Genomic DNA, 17,472 nt, shown 5'->3' with positions numbered 1-17,472 from the left:
TGCTTCCTTAATATGGTTTCACTCGATGGAATGATCTGCGCATGTGCCTTCTTGTGTGTATGTTTTCGCTTTGTGTGTTTTTTTTTTTTTCCTGTGTGTTTTTGGCCTTTGTCTTACTCTGTGTGCCCGCTCTAATTGCAGGCATTTGAGGGGGAATCGATTTGAGCAACATGATAACTGAGCTATTTGGATGTTTCATTGACTAACTGTGTCCTCTCTCTCCCTCATGCCCATCCATTTCTTTCTCTCTCTCCCTCTCCCTCCCTCCCTCCCTCCCTCCCTCCCTCCCTCCCTCCCTCCACTGATAGGTCGACAGATGTGCCCACCTGAGAAGTTTGACTGCGGGGATTCGGCCAGCAAGTGCATCTCATCGTCATGGCGATGTGACGGGGAGAGGGACTGTGAGAACGGGGCAGACGAGGACCAGTGTTCCGCAGGTAAGACTGAAGGGAGGAGAGAAGAGGGACAGAGGGGGGAGGGAGACAGGGAGGTAGAAAGAGGAGAGAGAGGAGAGAGAGCAAGATGAGAAAGAAAGGGAGAAGGACTAGATCCTCTGATGAGAGACAAAAAAAAAACACAATTTGATAGAAAGCATGAGTGATAAGAGAGGCACATGTTCCTACAAATCAATCGTTTTGGGTTTTTCTAGACGGAAGCTAATTTGTGTTGAGCTAAAGGTGTTGAAGCAAATAGCAGATGTGGTATTTATAGCTCAGTGTCCCAGCTGCCAGTGTTGTTGGTGTGTGAAGAACCTTCAAAGACCTCATAGCTGTTTCCCCCACTGACATTTCCTTGATCAATTCTCCCTGACACCGGGTGAGTGGGAAATGCAGGTTACTACAGCAGCTCATAAGTAGGGCAGGTTTGTCTGAGGTTGAAATGTCTGTCTTCCTGTCTGTCTTCCTGTCTGTCTTCCTGTCTTCCTGTCTGTCTACCTGTTTGTCTACCTGTCCGTGTGGAATCTCACATACTGAGGTGTTTTATGCACCAGTTACTTTCACCTTGACGTCGGCATAGGCGGCGCGTTCTATAGGCTAGGGGAAGATAAGCTTCCTCTAAAGTAAATGTAATGACATTTGCCAAAATGAGCTACAGTCAGTATTTAGACAGTGACACAATTTGCATCGTTTTGTCTCTGTCCGCCACCACAATGGTTTTGGAAAGAAAGTCAAGATGCACTTTAAGTGTAGACTATAATTTTTAATTGAATGGTTTTGTCAATTAATGTATGACCGGTGTAGGAATTACAACCACTTAGACATATCCCCCCCTTCACCAGATAAATAATTATTCTGCCATCCACCACAGTTGTTTTCCGTGGTCTTCCCGGGCCTTTTGGTGTTGCTGATCTCAACAGTGCATTCTTTCTTTTTAAGAATGTACCAAATAGTCGATTTGTCCACACCTAATGTTTTTACTATCTCTCTGATGAGTTCGTTTAGATTTTTCAGCCTAATGATGGCTTGATTCACTGGCAGTGACAGCTCTTTGGACTTCATATTGAGGGTTAACAGCAACAGATTCCAAATGCAAATGCCACACTTGAAATCAACTCTAGACCTTTTATCTGCTTGTGAATTAACTAATGAGGGAATAACACACACCTGGCCATGGAACAGCTGAGCAGCCAATTGTCCAATTACTTTTTACATCTCTGCACTTTCAGCTCATATTCATTAGTTCATTTCAACTCCAATGTGCTGTGGTAAACAGCTAAGATAATAATAACTTGGTCAATGTCCAAATATTTATGGACCTGACTGTATATCATTGCTCGTGCTTATGCAGTAATGAATAAAATAATAAAAAATACTATACCAATGTGCATGATTTGGCCACAGAGGACTATGAGCTTCTTTTCTAAATGAGCTGTGGATTGTTTTTAAGGTCGCAATTTGGGCAGCGCGCGCAGCAAATAGCCTCTACCAAATAGCTGATTGTTGAGTTACAGCGCCGTGAAAAGCAGTTTAAATAGGTCTAGGCCTATCCCAATATTTCCAAATACAATCGTAGGCAAAACACAGTTTAGAAAGCAAATGGCTATTGCTGAAAAGAGAAGACAAATGAAATACTAATCTGTAGCTAGTTATCAAAATGTGCAACTCACAATTGAGCGAACGGTAGCCTATCTTACTGGCACCAGCGGAGAGCATCAGCCGTATCCCCAGTGAGTGCTGCATGTTGACTGTGTTTACCATTGGGTCAGTACCACTGGAAAAAATGTCCTCCTCCAGGCTAGATGGAAGTCATATTGTACAATTTGTGTCTCCCCTTCCCATAAGCCTCGATGAGATGGTTGCATTCAAGGCCAAGTTGTTTTTACTGATCTGTTTGACAGTGTCAGCAGAGTAGGCTACTAATTTGTGTCGTATTACGAAATATGTCGCTTGTCTCCAATCATATAGTAGAATTGCAAAAAAAGAAAAATAATAAATGTCTCTGATTAGGCCTACTCTTATGTTACTCAGGCATGCGTTGTTAATGCATTGTTCAGAACTGTCTGTTTTGCTCACAGTAATTGACTTATATTATTAGCCTAAATTATGACAATGCCATCTACTCATCACATTAGGAATAGTAGCCTATCTTACATTAGCCTGCAAAATGCAATGATACTGTAAATGTATGCAATCCTTTATTATAAAGGTGCAATTTTATTGGTGAAAAAATTGCTTCCCCAAACGTGAAACTCCGCCTATAGGATGCCGGCATTTCAAATCGGCCATGTTGTGACTTGATAGCGTGTAGTATGCATCTATTTCATGTTGCACCGTTCCACAAGTAAAAAGTAAATTTATGATGAGGTTGAGTAGTATTTGACATTGTATATGATGTTCCACAGACCTTTAAACCTAGTATTGCGATAATAATTCATGGCTGGGGTAAAATTGTATAGAAATGCAGTAAACGAGCTCAAATTAAATTAAAAAAATCCCCCATACCCCACTTTGCCATACCCTATGTTTAGCTGAACAGACGCCAAATCGACCAACACAAACTGAGAATGTATTTGAAGCTGGGGGGGGGGGGGGTCGATGATCTTGACTTTGACCTCGGTCTCTAACCCCTCTATCCCGTCCCTCTATCTGTCGACACACATGCGGAGAGATGGCTAAAGAAGAGACTCAAATGTGGTCTCCAGTCACAGCAGGATATGACTCTTTGGATCAACCTAAAAGTACATTTGTTTTGTAAATAAATAAAACATCTTTGTTGAAACCAAATTCAACGTTGATTCATTGCCAACTGTTACATTATTACCAAACTTATATTTCAAGTTGCAACCTATTTCTTTCAACACTCAACCTACTGTACCTTTCCTTACATTTCATGTAAATGTATCTATCCAAACGTCTTGAATTGGAACTGAAAATGATGATTGTTTCCAGGCTTTTTCTTTACAGAAAACGCCAAATTTAGTAACCACAATATCTAAAGCAAGATATGCTCCCTTAACATAGAAATATTTTCAGGCTCTTTAGTATCACATTAACCTATGCAAGTGTCATTACAGATGCTGGCCTTAAACACGTTTTCATTATTCATTACATTGAAATGATTTGGCTATCAAGGTCACCTCTCACAATCTTATTCCCTTTTCATTTCTGTGCTGTTTTACACTGTCGGGTCACTTACAGTGGCTATACTTTCCCTCTATCACTTTTTCATCTATCACAACTGTGTAAAGTATTCAGACCCCTTGACTTTTTCCAAATTTTGTTATGTTTACAGCCTTATTCTAAAACTGATTACATCGTTGTTTTTCTTCTTCTCGGCAATCTACACACGATACCCCATAATTACAAAGCAAAAACACATTTTTAGAAATGTTTTGCTAATTTCTAAAACATTAAATTAAAATATCACATTTACATAAGTATTCAGACCCTTTACTCTGTACTTTGTTGAAGCACTTCTGGCAGCGATTACAGCCTAGCGTCTTCTTGGGTATGACGCTACACGCTTGGCACACCTGTATTTGGGGAGTTTCTCCCATTCTTCTCTACAGATCCTCTCAACCTCTGTCAGGTTGAATGAATGGGGAGCGTCGCTGCACAGCTATTTTCAAGTCTCTCCAGAGTTTTTCGATTAGATTTAAGGCCGGGCTCTGGCTGGGCCACTCAAAGACATTCAGAGACTTTCCCCGAAGCAACTCCTGCATTGTCTTGACTGTGTGCTTAAGGTCGTTGTCCTGTTAGAAGGTGAACTTTGCCCCAGTCTGAGGTCCAGAGTGCTCTGAAGCAAGTTTTCATCAAGCATCTCTCTGTACTTTGCTCTGTTCATCTTTCCCCCGATCCTGACTAGTTTTCCATTCCCTGCTGCTGAAAAACATCCTCACAGAATGATGCTGCCACCACCGTAGGGATGGTTCCAGGTTTCCTCCAGCATTCAGGCCAAAGAGTTCAATCTTGGTTTCATCAGACCGGAGAATCTTGTTTCTCATGGTCAGAGAGTCCTTTAGGTACCTTTTGGCAAACTCCAAGCGGGCTGTTATGTGCCTTTTACTGAGGAGTGGCTTCCATCTGGCCACTCTACCATAAAGGCCTGATTGAGGAGTCTTGGTGGCTCCAAACGTCTTCCATTTAAGAGTGATGGAGGCCACTGTGTTCATGGCTTGGTTTTTGCTCTGACATGCACTGTCAACTGTGGGACCTTATATAGACAGGTGTGCGTCTTTCCAAATCATGTCCAATCAATTGAATTTACCACAGGTAGATGAAAATTAAGTTGTAGAAACATCTCAAATATGATCAATGGAAACAGGATGCACCTGAGCTCAATTTCGAGTCTCATAGCAAAGGGTCTGAAGACTTACAGTATGTAAATATGGTATTTCCGATGTTTATTTTTAATACATTTGAAAACCTGTTTTCACTTTGTCATAATGGGGTATTGTGTGTAGATTGATGAGGGGAAAAAAACAATTGAATCAATTTTTGAATAGGTCTGCAATATAACAAAATGTGGAAATAGTCATGGGGTCTGAATGCACTGTACGTATGTATATACGGTTATTGGAGTGAAAAATAAGGTTGATTATTACATCTTAGAAATATTTAATGGAGGGTGCTGGTGATCATTGATTTACTGTCTGGTGGGGGTCTGTCTGTTTGTCTGATCCTGGCTCAACCTGCAGAAATGGGCCTTTGATCTATCATTTAAGAGATGTGTTGTCTTAGCTGCGTGCATATCACTGGGCACGTGGTCAGACTCACAGCTGAAGATCTATCTCCTTATTCCTCCATTGGAATGTGGATCATTCTGTGTTCCGTCCAGTAAAAATTCAATTTTTGGAGGTAGAGTGTTGTGTTAGCTGTTATTTCAAATTGAAATAGTTAGCTGTTGTTGGCACATTAATACACCATAGTATGCACACATGTGGTCTTTAGTTCCCGCATTAAAAAAATGGATGTGTACCAAATACAGGAGTATTGACTGGCAGAAATGCCTGGGAAAATCTTTAATTTAATTTTTTTTTTTTTTAAATGTATGTTTGTGTGTTTGTGATGCAGAGTACTGGACCCCCCCCCCCCCCCCCCCCCCCCCCCCCCCCCACACACACACACACACACTTCCCAGTTTCCACCCCCACTCCAGTTCTTTCTTCCAAAATGCTGCACCCCGATCCCCTCTCGCGCTCTCCCCCCCCCCCCCCCCCTCTTTTCCCACTTCCAAATTGGAGCACTGTCGTTAATTACAGCTGCTAATTGAGCACATCCATATGTTAAATTATACATGGATACAGTCTGAGAAGGTCATTATTAGATTTATAAAGCCCTCTGAAGAAAGTTTACCAGCTTTTAATTGATGTTAATATGGAATCAGGCTTGTTTTAGGCACACAGGCCCTCCTGCTGCTCCTAGCTGGTTGGGAAGGGGGATGGTGGTTTATACTTGTGAATGAATGGAGAGACTAATCAGGGGAGTGGAAACAATGGGGCCCGAAAATAGAGAGTGAGGCTGGAGCTTTCATGTTAATCACGGAGTTCACCCATCTAAAGGGCTTGGTTTGCTGTACACCCATATGTGTGTGTGCGTGTTGTGTTTCTTTTGGCGTGGCTTGTCTGAATCGTATAGCGGAGCGTGTCTCTCTGTCGCCAGGTGATGAGTCAGGCTCGCCCAGGGTCAACAATAATGACTCGTGCTGAAGTTGGAACGACGATCACCACAGAAATCAGGCCCAATTCATCAGTGCTCCGCGGGCGGTTTGTCTCAGGGACTTCGAGGGGAGCGATATGTTTTGTCATTTATTTATACAGAAGATGAGTCGACGTTACAGGGATATTGTTACATGTGAAATGTTGCCCCACAATGGTTATGTGTGCCTGCTTTTCTCACATAAGTATATACACACACACACACACAACGACACACAGTACATTACCTTTCACTCCCTGCCATACCACAGCAGCTTAGATCTTAGCGTACACTCTTAGAAAAAAGGGTTCCAGAAAGATCCGCGCCTGTCCCCATAGGACGTTCAAGACTCAATCATGGACACTCTCTTACTGACAGTTGTGGCTGCTTTGCGTGATGTATTGTTGTCTCTACCTTCTTGCCCTTTGTGCTGTTGTCTGTGCCCAACAATGTTTGTAACATGTTTTGTGCTGCTACCATGTTGTGCTGCTACATGTTGTGCTGCTACCATGTTGTGCTGCTACCATGTTGTGCTGCTACCATGTTGTGCTGCTACCATGTTGTGCTGCTACATGTTGTGCTGCTACCATGTTGTGCTGCTACCATGTTGTGCTGCTACATGTTGTGCTGCTACCATGTTGTGCTGCTACCATGTTGTGCTGCTACATGTTGTGCTGCTACCATGTTGTGTCGTCATGTGTTGCTGCCGTGCTATGTTGTTGTCTTAGGTCTCTTTATGTAGTGTTGTCTCACTTGTCGTGATGTGGGTTTTTGTCCTATTTTTTTATTTCATTTATTTATATTTTTAATGCCATGCACTTTCACCGCAGGGTGGCCTTTCTGCCTTTTGGTAGGCCGTCATTGTAAATAAGAATTTGTTCTTAACTGACTTGCCTAGTTAAATAAAGGTTCAAATTAACAATAGGAGAACCCTTTTTGGTTCCAGGTAGAACCCTTTTTAATTCCAGGTAGAAATGTTTTAGGTTTCATGTAGAACCCTCCGTGGAAAGGGTTATACATGGAACCCAAAAGGGTTCTACCTGGAACCAAAAGGGGTTCTTCAAAGGGTGCTCCTACGGGGACAGCCGAAGAACCTTTTTGGTGCTAGACAGTACCTTTTTTTTAAAGAGTCTAGCAGGCACTGTGGTCCTGAGGGAGCTCTTAGCTAGCTGTGGTCTGAACATCGCAAGAACACACTGCCACAAATACACTCTTACTATAGCTACATACATATAGTTATACGGCAAGTCAGATACCTAATGTCGCCATTCTGTTAAAGTAAGCTACTTGCTGTGCCTGGCCATAAAATCCAAAGGGAGTTGTGTATATGTAGCCTGTTACGCAGGCTTAGTTAGAGGTCACGGGCTTCCCAGTCTAACCTGAGTATGTAAGACCTTCCTCTTTCTCTCTGCTCTGCCCATGGCAGGTTGTGGACTGGAAGGAATCCCCTCCACTCTCAGCTGCAGCGTGGAGCACTGTGGAGCTTGTTCAATCAATGGGCTGTATGTCAGGGCTGGAGTGGAGGAAGCAGTGGTGGTGTAGCCCGTGGCAGTGTGGTTGGATCAGTCAGCCCTGGCCTATACTGTAGCGTCACTCTGTGTTCTACAGGCCTGGGAAAGAGAGTCAAGGGAGGCCTAGGGGACCTGTTGCTCTTTTCACATCAGTCACACTGTGTTGCACACCTGCACTGGGATCGATGTCGTAGTGAGGAGAGGAGCTGTTTGCGTGTGTGTGTGTGGGGGGGGGGGGGTGAATAAACACACACCTTGATATTCTCACCTATCCAGACTGCGCTAAAATAACTTTAGCCTCCATCCCATTATTTGATAACGTATCAAGAGAGCTTGGGAGAGTCCACCCACCTTTATAAATTACAGAGGAAGAGCCGCGCTTTGTGTGTGTGTGTGTGTGTGTATATGTGTGTGTGTGTGTGTGTGTTTGTTTGTTTGTATCCCAAACTGCTCAACTTGGTTTAGGATCCAGACTATTATAATGCCCTTCATTTATAATCCTTTCAGACTGGGCCTGGGACTGTGTCGGTGTAATGGGATGTGGGCACGGAACACACACACACACACACACACACACACACACACACACACACACACACACACACACACACACACACACACACACAGTCACTCCTTTCCTCAAGGCAGTGCAGTTGTTTCAGACTTTAGTGGTTTCCTGACTTCTGGGAACATTAGCCCATGTTCTGTTCCCCTCTAAGCACCTCTCTCCCTTTCACACCAATGCCCTGTCCCACAACAGATGGAACTGCAGCTGGGAGGTTGTCCGACCCAAACCTAAAACACTGTCAGCTTCCCCACAGGGCCTGCGGAACACATCAGAGAGAGGGCTGAAGGAATGAAGGGAGAGAGAGAGATTGGGAGAAAGATGCAGTTGAGATTTGAATGTCTATTAATTAATTATTATTTGATGTAATGTATTCATAGATACTGGTCTGGCGGTTTTCGAAGGAAACTCAATTAATTTCCAGCAACATGCGCGGAGTGGAAATATAGATGGGAATTAGCCCCTGACAGGCACTGAACATCGAGTGACGGGAGAAGCGTTTGGGATCTTGTCTGACAGTTTGCGCTCTAATGCCTTCCTCGTTTTAAAAAGGTTGGAATAATCCCGCCAGGAGACAGCAACCTGGCATCGTGTGAATCATATTTCAATGTGATTCCTATTTCAATGCGATTCCTATTTCAATGCGATTCCTATTTCAATGTGATTCATATTTCAATGTGATTCCTATTTCAATGCGATTCCTATTTCAATGCGATTCCTATTTCAATGTGATTCATATTTCAATGTGATTCATATTTCAATGTGATTCATATCTCAATCCAGGCCTAAGCATCATCTGAAGCCTTTAGTGATGCCTGGTGATTGAGCCATCCATCTGGCTTTATCCTGTACATCCCCATGGGTTATCTACCCATCAGGCCTAGCAGTGGAAGAGTAGAGGTACCCCTGGGTGGATGCCACTCATGTTATCCATCGGTTTTTCTCTGTTTCCTGGTGATATTCTGCTATTTCCTTCTGAGCTGCCATTTACCTAGGCTCCCCCAGGCTTTCCTTCTAGACAGACAGGCGGAGAGACCGACTGCACTGAGACACCCTGAGAATAGCCTGTTCTTTACTCCAGTAGAGCAGACATCCTACATGTCTCTCGGGGGGGGTTACTGCAGCTACGGTTCATTTCAAAACCAACCACCAATTTCAATAGCATTTGATAAGACCGTCACTGATTTGGAATTCATCTTAAAAGACACCCAGAGGTCAGAGGTTCATCTCTTCCAATTGCTGTACAGCGACAGGGTGGCTAAACTGTCACAACCCTATCTTATCCTGTCGTGTGATCACCTCATGCCATGTCACTTCCTACCGACTCCCCTCTCTTGGAAAGGTAAAGACTTAAAGGCCCAGTGCAGTCAACACTTTTGTTGACTCTATTTCCACACTATTTCCACACAACACTCTATCATACTATGAGGTTGGAATAACGATTGTAAAATGTATGGTAATGCTAATGATAATGTGAGAGCTGTTTGAAAAGACCCCCTAAAACTGCAGCCTGTTTTGAGTTTTGGCCTGCCTGGTGACATCACAGTAAAGCGGTAAATGAGTTACTAGACCAATAAGAAAGAGAGTTCCAAACCTCTGCCAATAACCGCTTGTTTTCAACTTTCCCGTCCCCACTCAGACCACTCCCAGAGGGTCCTAGAAAAATGATTGCTTGCGAAATTGCTCTTTGCTAAGACGTTATTTTTGTTACTTTTTGACCACTTTAATTGAAAACAATCACAGTAAGCTTTGTTACCCATGAATGATTTGATATTGCATTGGACCTTTAATAGATCTACTCTGATTCTCTTCTCACTGATTGTTTTCTATTTTATCGTATTGAGGAATCTTGAGGTATCTTGTACAGCAGGTCTACCATCTCGAGATTCTGAGTCTGCCTGTCTGCCTGCCTGTCTGCCTGCTTGTCTGCCTGCCTGCCTGCCTGCCTCCGTCTCTGTCTGTGAGCTCCAGCCTAATGTAGTCAAACCACTGATAAACTCTCTCCCTGGTACCCTAGAGAACGGATGACTGACGTCTACACACACACACACACACACACACACACACACACACACACACACACACACACACGCACACACACACACACACACACACACACAAAGCCTGTCTTTCAGATACTGTAAACAGGCCCCTCTGGCCCTCCTGTCAGCAGTTCACATGTGCATGGCTACATCAGTAACATCTGTATCCCTCCTCTTCCATCCCCCAACCCAAAGCTCCAGTCTTCAGCCCACTAAGTGAGCTGGCTGACATCTCCGATGAGGGGAGCTGTACATCATCGATGTGTTTTGTTACAGATACAGACTTTTTTTTTTGTCCCAAATGGCACCCTATTCCCTATATCGTGCACTACTTTTGACCAAAGTAGTACACTTTATAGGGAATAGGGAGCCATTTGGGTGGCTAAACAGGGGGTCCCCCCAGGGGACACCTCTCTGATCCACACTGCTTTAATGATATTAAGGTGACTCATAGCTTTTGCAAAACAATGGCTCAAAACACCGGGCCGTATCGAGAGGCCGCTCTTGACAATAGAATTATTCCTCAGGATATGATAATGCCCTGGATGTCAGCACAGCACCAGCACACTATTCCATTAGTATTGATTTGTTGTATTGATAACTCCTATGGCGACATAGATGTGCTGTTGGTTTTCTGTAAGGACCATTAGAGCCAGACTTTAAGGCTATAAACCAGAGAGTCGGGTGGCTGTGTCTGCCTGGAGATGTTGGATTGAGGAACATTCTAATTCCCGGTATTTCCGCGTGATCCGAGGTTGGCCACACCTGACGATGCGAAGCTAGGTTTTTCCGTGCAGTATCTTATTGAATATCACGCTCCAGAAACGTACAGCTAAGTGAAGGGGGGGGGGGGGGGGGGGGGGGGGTAGTGGTGTTTGTGGGTACTCCTGTGCGTGCGTTTGCGCACATGTGGTTGTGGGCAATGTGTTTATTTTTATTTTTTTCTCCATTGGGTTCCAAGGTCTCTCCCTAACACAAGGTCAATGTGATCAGTCTTATCTTCATATCCATCTATTACCTGTCCAGCACTAGGCCAGCGGGTGAATATATTAGCCTGAGGTGGGAGACAGTCTTTCCCCTCTAGGGCCTGTGTCGCCTCTGCTCTCTCTTTTCTCTCTCCGATACCCTCTCTTCTGCTCCCCCATTGTATCCCATCCTACGGGTTTAAATCTCTCTGACCTCTTTACTGATCCTATGTGGGGATGGCCCTGGTCTGGGAGTGGAGCGGAGGTACAGTACCTGGATCTCATCAGAGATGTATGATACGACATTAGGGCCATATGCCACACCGTTTTGGGTGAGTGGGTGGTTGTGTGTTTCTGTTACTATGGGTGCGTTTAGACAGGCAACCCAATTCGGACATTTTTTTCACTAATTGGTCTTGATCAGAACAGCTCTTTTTTGCCAATAACTATGTGCATCACATGATGTTCCTGATTGGCTAATAAAAGCCACATTCCCTACTGGAGTTCCAGTCGCACCCTGGTCTCTCAGACAGATCTGATCTCAGACAGTCAGAATCCAGTCAGGTTCCAGTGTCTTAGCAGACGGTTGTCCCACTAACTATCCCCATTGGGAGCCAAGCTCAGACAATAATCTCCCGCCACCACTGTTTACAGCAAACATAACCCTTCTGACCCAGCTCTCTACTGGCTAGAGAAAGAGCTTTTCGTCTATTCTCTTCAGCTCAGCTCAAGGTGCTTGGTGGAGGATTTATCAGAGAGTGAGATGCGACTGTAAAGCCAGTATATAATATGATACTAGGTATAAGAGAGGCGTTCATAGAGTTGTTCTTGCAAGACAAATGGCATCCACAGTGTTTACATTTCTCTTCATTTATCTGTACATTTTAAAACGCTCAATCAAAGTTGAACCCGAATGAACATCGTGCTAAGTTAAACCTGATTTAAAATCTCTCCTTGCTCAACTGTCAGTCAATAAACAGACAGGAGGAGGGAGGGAGGGAGGGAGGGAGGGCTGGTAAACACCTGAACCTCTAATTGCCTCTTGTCTATTTGTTGACTTAATTACTCTGATCGGAGTGGAGATCATTAGTATACAGCCGCAAAGTTAGCGAGAAATACAATTGGCTATTAATATAATTAGCCCCAGTGGCGCAGTGCGTGGGAGCTGGTGTTAGGGAGAGAATGAAGTGGTAGGAGGATGACACACACACACACACACACACATACACACACACACACACACACTGGGAAGTGAAGTGCTACTGCAGGACAAGAATGCCCTTTTCCCCACAACACATAAATCATAGGGAGTCAGTCCGGTGTGGAAACTTTTGGGGACGGCTGGAGTATTTCATTGTGGATGTTACAACCCAAACTCCACCGAGCCTGGGCAGGTGAAAAGGCTAAAGTGGCGTTTTACCATCAGCCGTGAACAACACCCAGTCAGCAGTGTGTGTGTGTGCTACAGTGCGTGGTAAGTGTAAGTCTGTCGATTGAAGATTACGCCACCTGCATCCGTTTTAGCATTAGTTGTGTAACTCCGCACTTTACGCGCATGTCTTAACATGACTGCCTGTGTGTGAGTGGTTTGGCACTATGCCAGTATGGGTGTGCCTCTGTGAGTGAACGTTTGTCTGCGTGCATTCGTCCATGCCTGCGTGTGTATGTGTTTAACCTTGTGTGTGTGTGTATAGATTCCCTCATTGCAGTGTGTCCACACAGCGTTATATAGCGATCCTCTACATAAAAGAAACACCATTGAACTCAATTGTTCCACAGCTCCTCGGGCCAGTTATCCCTTTTGCTTAGCTGACCCTTTTAAAGCAGGGCCAGCCGCTTACTACTGCATACTAACAGTAATTTAGTCTGTGCTGCCACTACACAGAGCCAAGGCCAAGCATGAGGCCACCTTGTCCCGGACCTGCTGTTTTGGACTCTCTCTACCGCACCTGCTGTCTCTAACTCTGAATGATCTACTATGAAAAGCCAACTGACATTTACTCCTGAGGTGCTGACCTGTTGCACCCTCGACAACCACTGTGATTATTATTATTTGACCCTGCTGGTCATCTATGAACGTTTGAACATCTTGGCCATGTTCTGTTATAATCTCCACCTGGCACAGTCAGAAGAGGACTGGCCACCCCTCATAGCCTGGTTCCTCTCTAGGTTTCTTCCTAGGTTCCTGCCTTTCTAAGGAGTTTTTCCTAGCCACCTTGCTTCTACATGCTTGCTGTTTGGGGGTTTTAGGCTCAGTTTCTGTATACAGCACTGTGTGACATCAACTGATGTAAGAAGGGCTTTATAAATACATGTGATTGATTGATTGACTGGGCAGCCAGGAAATCGTTGAGGTTAGAGGTAGTCACAGAGAGGTTATAGAGACTCCCTTCAGAGCCTGTCTGTCTGTCTCTCTCTCTATCAGACACATACAGTATAGTACAGAACCTAGCTCTCTTTAGCACGGATGTATGTGTTCTGTGTTCCCTAGAGGCTCCATGGCTGGTGGTGTAGTTCAGACCAGGCGCCCAGACTGTGATTGCGTTTCTCATCTCTTTTCTCATACTCTGTACGGTATGCGATCTTACAGCTAACCCTTTTGCCTCCCACTCTCATTATGTTACGCAATCTGTTCGAATATTTCTTCCTTCTTACTGGTCCGCCCATTTAGAGCTGTTGCGTGAAAGATCATGGTTTCCTCTTTTTATTTTTTATTATCTTGCTATCCTGTCATCACATCACACTCTTTGGTGTTTAGACCTCTAACTCATCCCCCTCACTCCTCTCTGTTTTCCCTCTCCTCCCTCCAGACACTAAGGCCTGCCCCGCCAAGGACTTCCAGTGCCGCAACAGGAAATGTGTGGCGCCCGTCTTTGTGTGCGACGGCGACGACGACTGCGGGGATGGCAGTGATGAGGAGAAGTGTTCCACCCCCACCTGCGGCCCCCATGAGTTCCGCTGTAACGACTCGGAGTGCATCCCGAACCTGTGGAGCTGCGACGGGGACCCGGACTGCGGGGATAGGTCTGACGAGTCTGTGGAGCGTTGTAGTCGCCGGACGGAGCCCCAGAAGCCCCGGTGCCCCGAGGGGGAGTTCCAGTGTGGCAGTGGAGAGTGTGTCCACCTCAACTGGAAATGTGACGGAGACGCAGACTGCAAGGACAAGTCGGATGAGGCTGACTGCGGTAAGTCGTCCACTGTATCTGGGGTTGGATCACCTGGGGATGCACACAGGATGTGGCCGTACATATACAAGGCTGTGAGAAAACGATTTGCCCCCCCCCCTTCTAATTTTCTCTATTCTTGCATATTTTCGTGCATGTTTTGAATGTTATCAGATCATCAACCAAAACCTGCTATTAGATGAAGGGAACTGAGTGAACAAAAAAATCCACCACATTTTTTATGTTACGCAACACCCAATGACCCTGTGTGAAAAGGTAATTGCCCCTTTGAAATGCAGTGTTTGGTTTTCAGCAGACATAACGGGGCCCATGTCATCCAAACAGTAGACTCAAGTTTGCCGGAAAAGCGCCTGGAAGCACCTGAAAGATCATAGAAGAATGTTATATGGACAAATTAGTCAAAAGTGGAACTTTTGGACGACATCGGTCCCGTTATGTCTGGCGAAAACCAAACACTGCATTCCACGGTAAGAACATCAAATAGTGATGCTTCGCTGCCTCAGGACCTGGATAACTTGTTATCATTGAAGGAGCCATGAATCCTGCTCTCTATTCTAAAGGAGAATGTCAGGCCATCTGAACGTGAGCTGACGCTGAAGCGCAGCTGGGTCATGCAGTAAGACAGTTATTCAAAACACAAGCAAGTCTACATCAGAATGGCTAAGAAGCAACACATTTAAAGGGTTGGAATGGCCTAGTCAAAGTCCAAACCTAAACCCGATTGAGATGTTGTGGCAGGACCTGAAACGAGCAGCTCATGCTCGAAAACCCACAAATGTCGCTGAGTTAAAGCAGTTCTGCCCGGAAGAGTGTGACAGAATTCCTTCCACAGCGATGTGAGAGACTGATGAACAACTACAAGAAACGTGTGGCTGCGGTCATTGCAGTTAAAGGTGGAACAACCAGTTATTGAGTGTAAGGGGACAATTACTTTTTCACACAGGGTCATTGGGTCTTGCATAACTTTTTTTAAAATTTTTAAATGCAATCAATTAAATAGGTATCAACATTGTGTGTTATTTATTTACTCAGGTTCCCTTTATCTACTATTAGGCTTCGGTTGAGGATCTGATCATTTTGAGTGACAAAAAATATGCAAAAAGAAGAGAAAGTCTTAAAGAGGGCAAAGACTTTTCCTCTGCACTGTACGTATATAGTCTATTCTATGAAAAGGATGTACTGGAGTCTTCTGTAGGGGGGGGGGGTATTTAGCTTAGAAATACTTCTATGTAAAAATCACTCTGTCAATGTACAATCAATAAACGTGGATGGATGTGTGAGTGAATAGGCATTTGTGTGTGTGTGTGTGTGTGTGTGTGTGTGTGTGTGTGTGTGTGTGTGTGTGTGTGTGTGTGTGTGTGTGTGTGTGTGTGTGTGTGTGTGTGTGTGTGTTAGCACTTTTGCCTGTGTGTGCCTGCTTGTCTGTTTGTGTACGCAGCAGGGGGACGTTTAATGTCACGGATCTTGCCCTGGAGGCGAAACTGAGCGCCTTCTGCTAGATGGGCCAGCTGTAAAGTCAAAATTGGCTCTATTATAAAAATCCATGAACACTAACATTTGCTTTTGTATTACTTTGCGGCTGTGCTAGCTAGTGACCACTGTAGAGCTGCCTCCAGAACAAGATTCATGACGAGAAACGCTAACCTGCGTGTATGCATGGATGTTATGGTGTCAAAGCCCCGCTGAAACTTCTGTTATGGTGCCCGGTGATAATAAGCTCCACGCTGGAAACACCAGGGCAATCAGTTGAGTTGGTTGCCATGCAACAGTGTGATGATTGGTACAGTGGAGAGCCCTTGAGAGGGAGCGAGGGCATTCACAACCTGGCTCTCTCTCTCTCTCCCTGAGTAACACCCTGTTCTCAATCCCAGAGACCACTCAATAATAACACACAGATCATAAAGACAGGGACAGAATCAGAGCAGATCTATGCAGGGGTTTCAGACTTGTACAATTATTTTGGTGTTGGAACCTGATTAAACCTACCTTAATAATCCAAATCAATAGCATTATCAAAACGTTATGCATTGTCCTATCATGGCTACTGTACATTTAGAAGTGATACTGCCTGGTCCAGAAACAATGTGTGTGCCGTACCCGTAGTGATGTGTTGACATGATCACTACTGTTTAGAAGCATCTGTCTTAAATCCTTTAGCAGACTATATACAGTAGATGCAGAGATGAGATGTGTGATCTGGGAGAGGGGTTCCAGTATGACAGTATTATAGTGATGTAAATGAGAAATGGAGAATCATTCATCTCTGTAGTCTGTTCCTGCCTTCCCTTTTCTTTCTCCCGGACTGCCACTGTTCATCCCGAGATTGTATTATTATTAGCTGAGCTCAGATCCCAATCACCGGACTGATACCATCAGCACGTTATGATACACTAGGATTACGCTGGTTATGCTGGATTTAACATCAAGGGGGTCTTTGTTTATGTTAGAGTGTGGGGAGGCTTTTTTGGCATGTGTGTGTGCGTGCGTGCGTGCGTTTGTGTGTGCGCCTCGCATCTTGTCCTCTGGTGTAGGTTACATCTCAAAAGTGCATCCCATGAATAATTAAAGCAGCAGTTAAAGAGATGAATGGGTAAAATAAACCTTCCCCTATACTACTGCTAGTACAACACACACACACACACACACACACACACACACACACACAGCACAAACAACAGAACAAAGCAGGGCAGTCCTGGGTGTGTGTTTTACCCAGACAGTGAGTAAATACCTCCCAGCTTCTCATTTCCACAGCATTTCTCTGGTGCAGAGGGAAACAGGGAGAAGGGGGAGTTGTATGTATGAGGGATTACTACTGAATTGGAATGCACTCCGTTTTGGCCCAAACCCAAGATGAAACACGCACTTTTTCCACTGGGGTAATTTCATCTCTGACAGGATACTGAGTTGGGGTTGGATCTCTAGAGAGATAGAAAGTTGGATGATGCGCTGTTGAATTCACGCAATCTGTCTGTGTGTGTGTGCGTGTGTGTGTGTGTGTGTGCGCCGTCTTTCTTTTTTTCTCTCTCTCTCCTATCTCTCTCTCTCCTGCTCTCTCTCTCTCTCC

At 44.6% G+C, this 17,472-nt stretch overlaps 1 protein-coding gene across 4 annotated transcripts in view; it reads left to right on the top strand.

Annotated features, from left to right (window-relative positions):
• Positions 1 to 17,472, top strand: part of LOC110521812 (low-density lipoprotein receptor-related protein 8) — a 261,008-nt gene that overhangs the window by 175,046 nt on the left and 68,490 nt on the right. For all 4 annotated transcript variants that reach the window (XM_036968636.2, XM_036968637.2, XM_036968635.2 and 1 more), the window contains exons 4-5: positions 309 to 437; positions 14,031 to 14,405. In XM_036968636.2, coding sequence (XP_036824531.1) covers positions 309 to 437; positions 14,031 to 14,405 — 504 coding nt within the window. The remainder of the gene's footprint in view (positions 1 to 308; positions 438 to 14,030; positions 14,406 to 17,472) is intronic.

Source organism: Oncorhynchus mykiss, chromosome 4 (genome assembly GCF_057628025.1).
Source record: "Oncorhynchus mykiss isolate SJ-2025 chromosome 4, ASM5762802v1, whole genome shotgun sequence".
In the NCBI taxonomy this organism is placed as follows: domain Eukaryota; kingdom Metazoa; phylum Chordata; class Actinopteri; order Salmoniformes; family Salmonidae; genus Oncorhynchus; species Oncorhynchus mykiss.
This window is presented reverse-complemented; position numbering and strand designations above follow the sequence as displayed.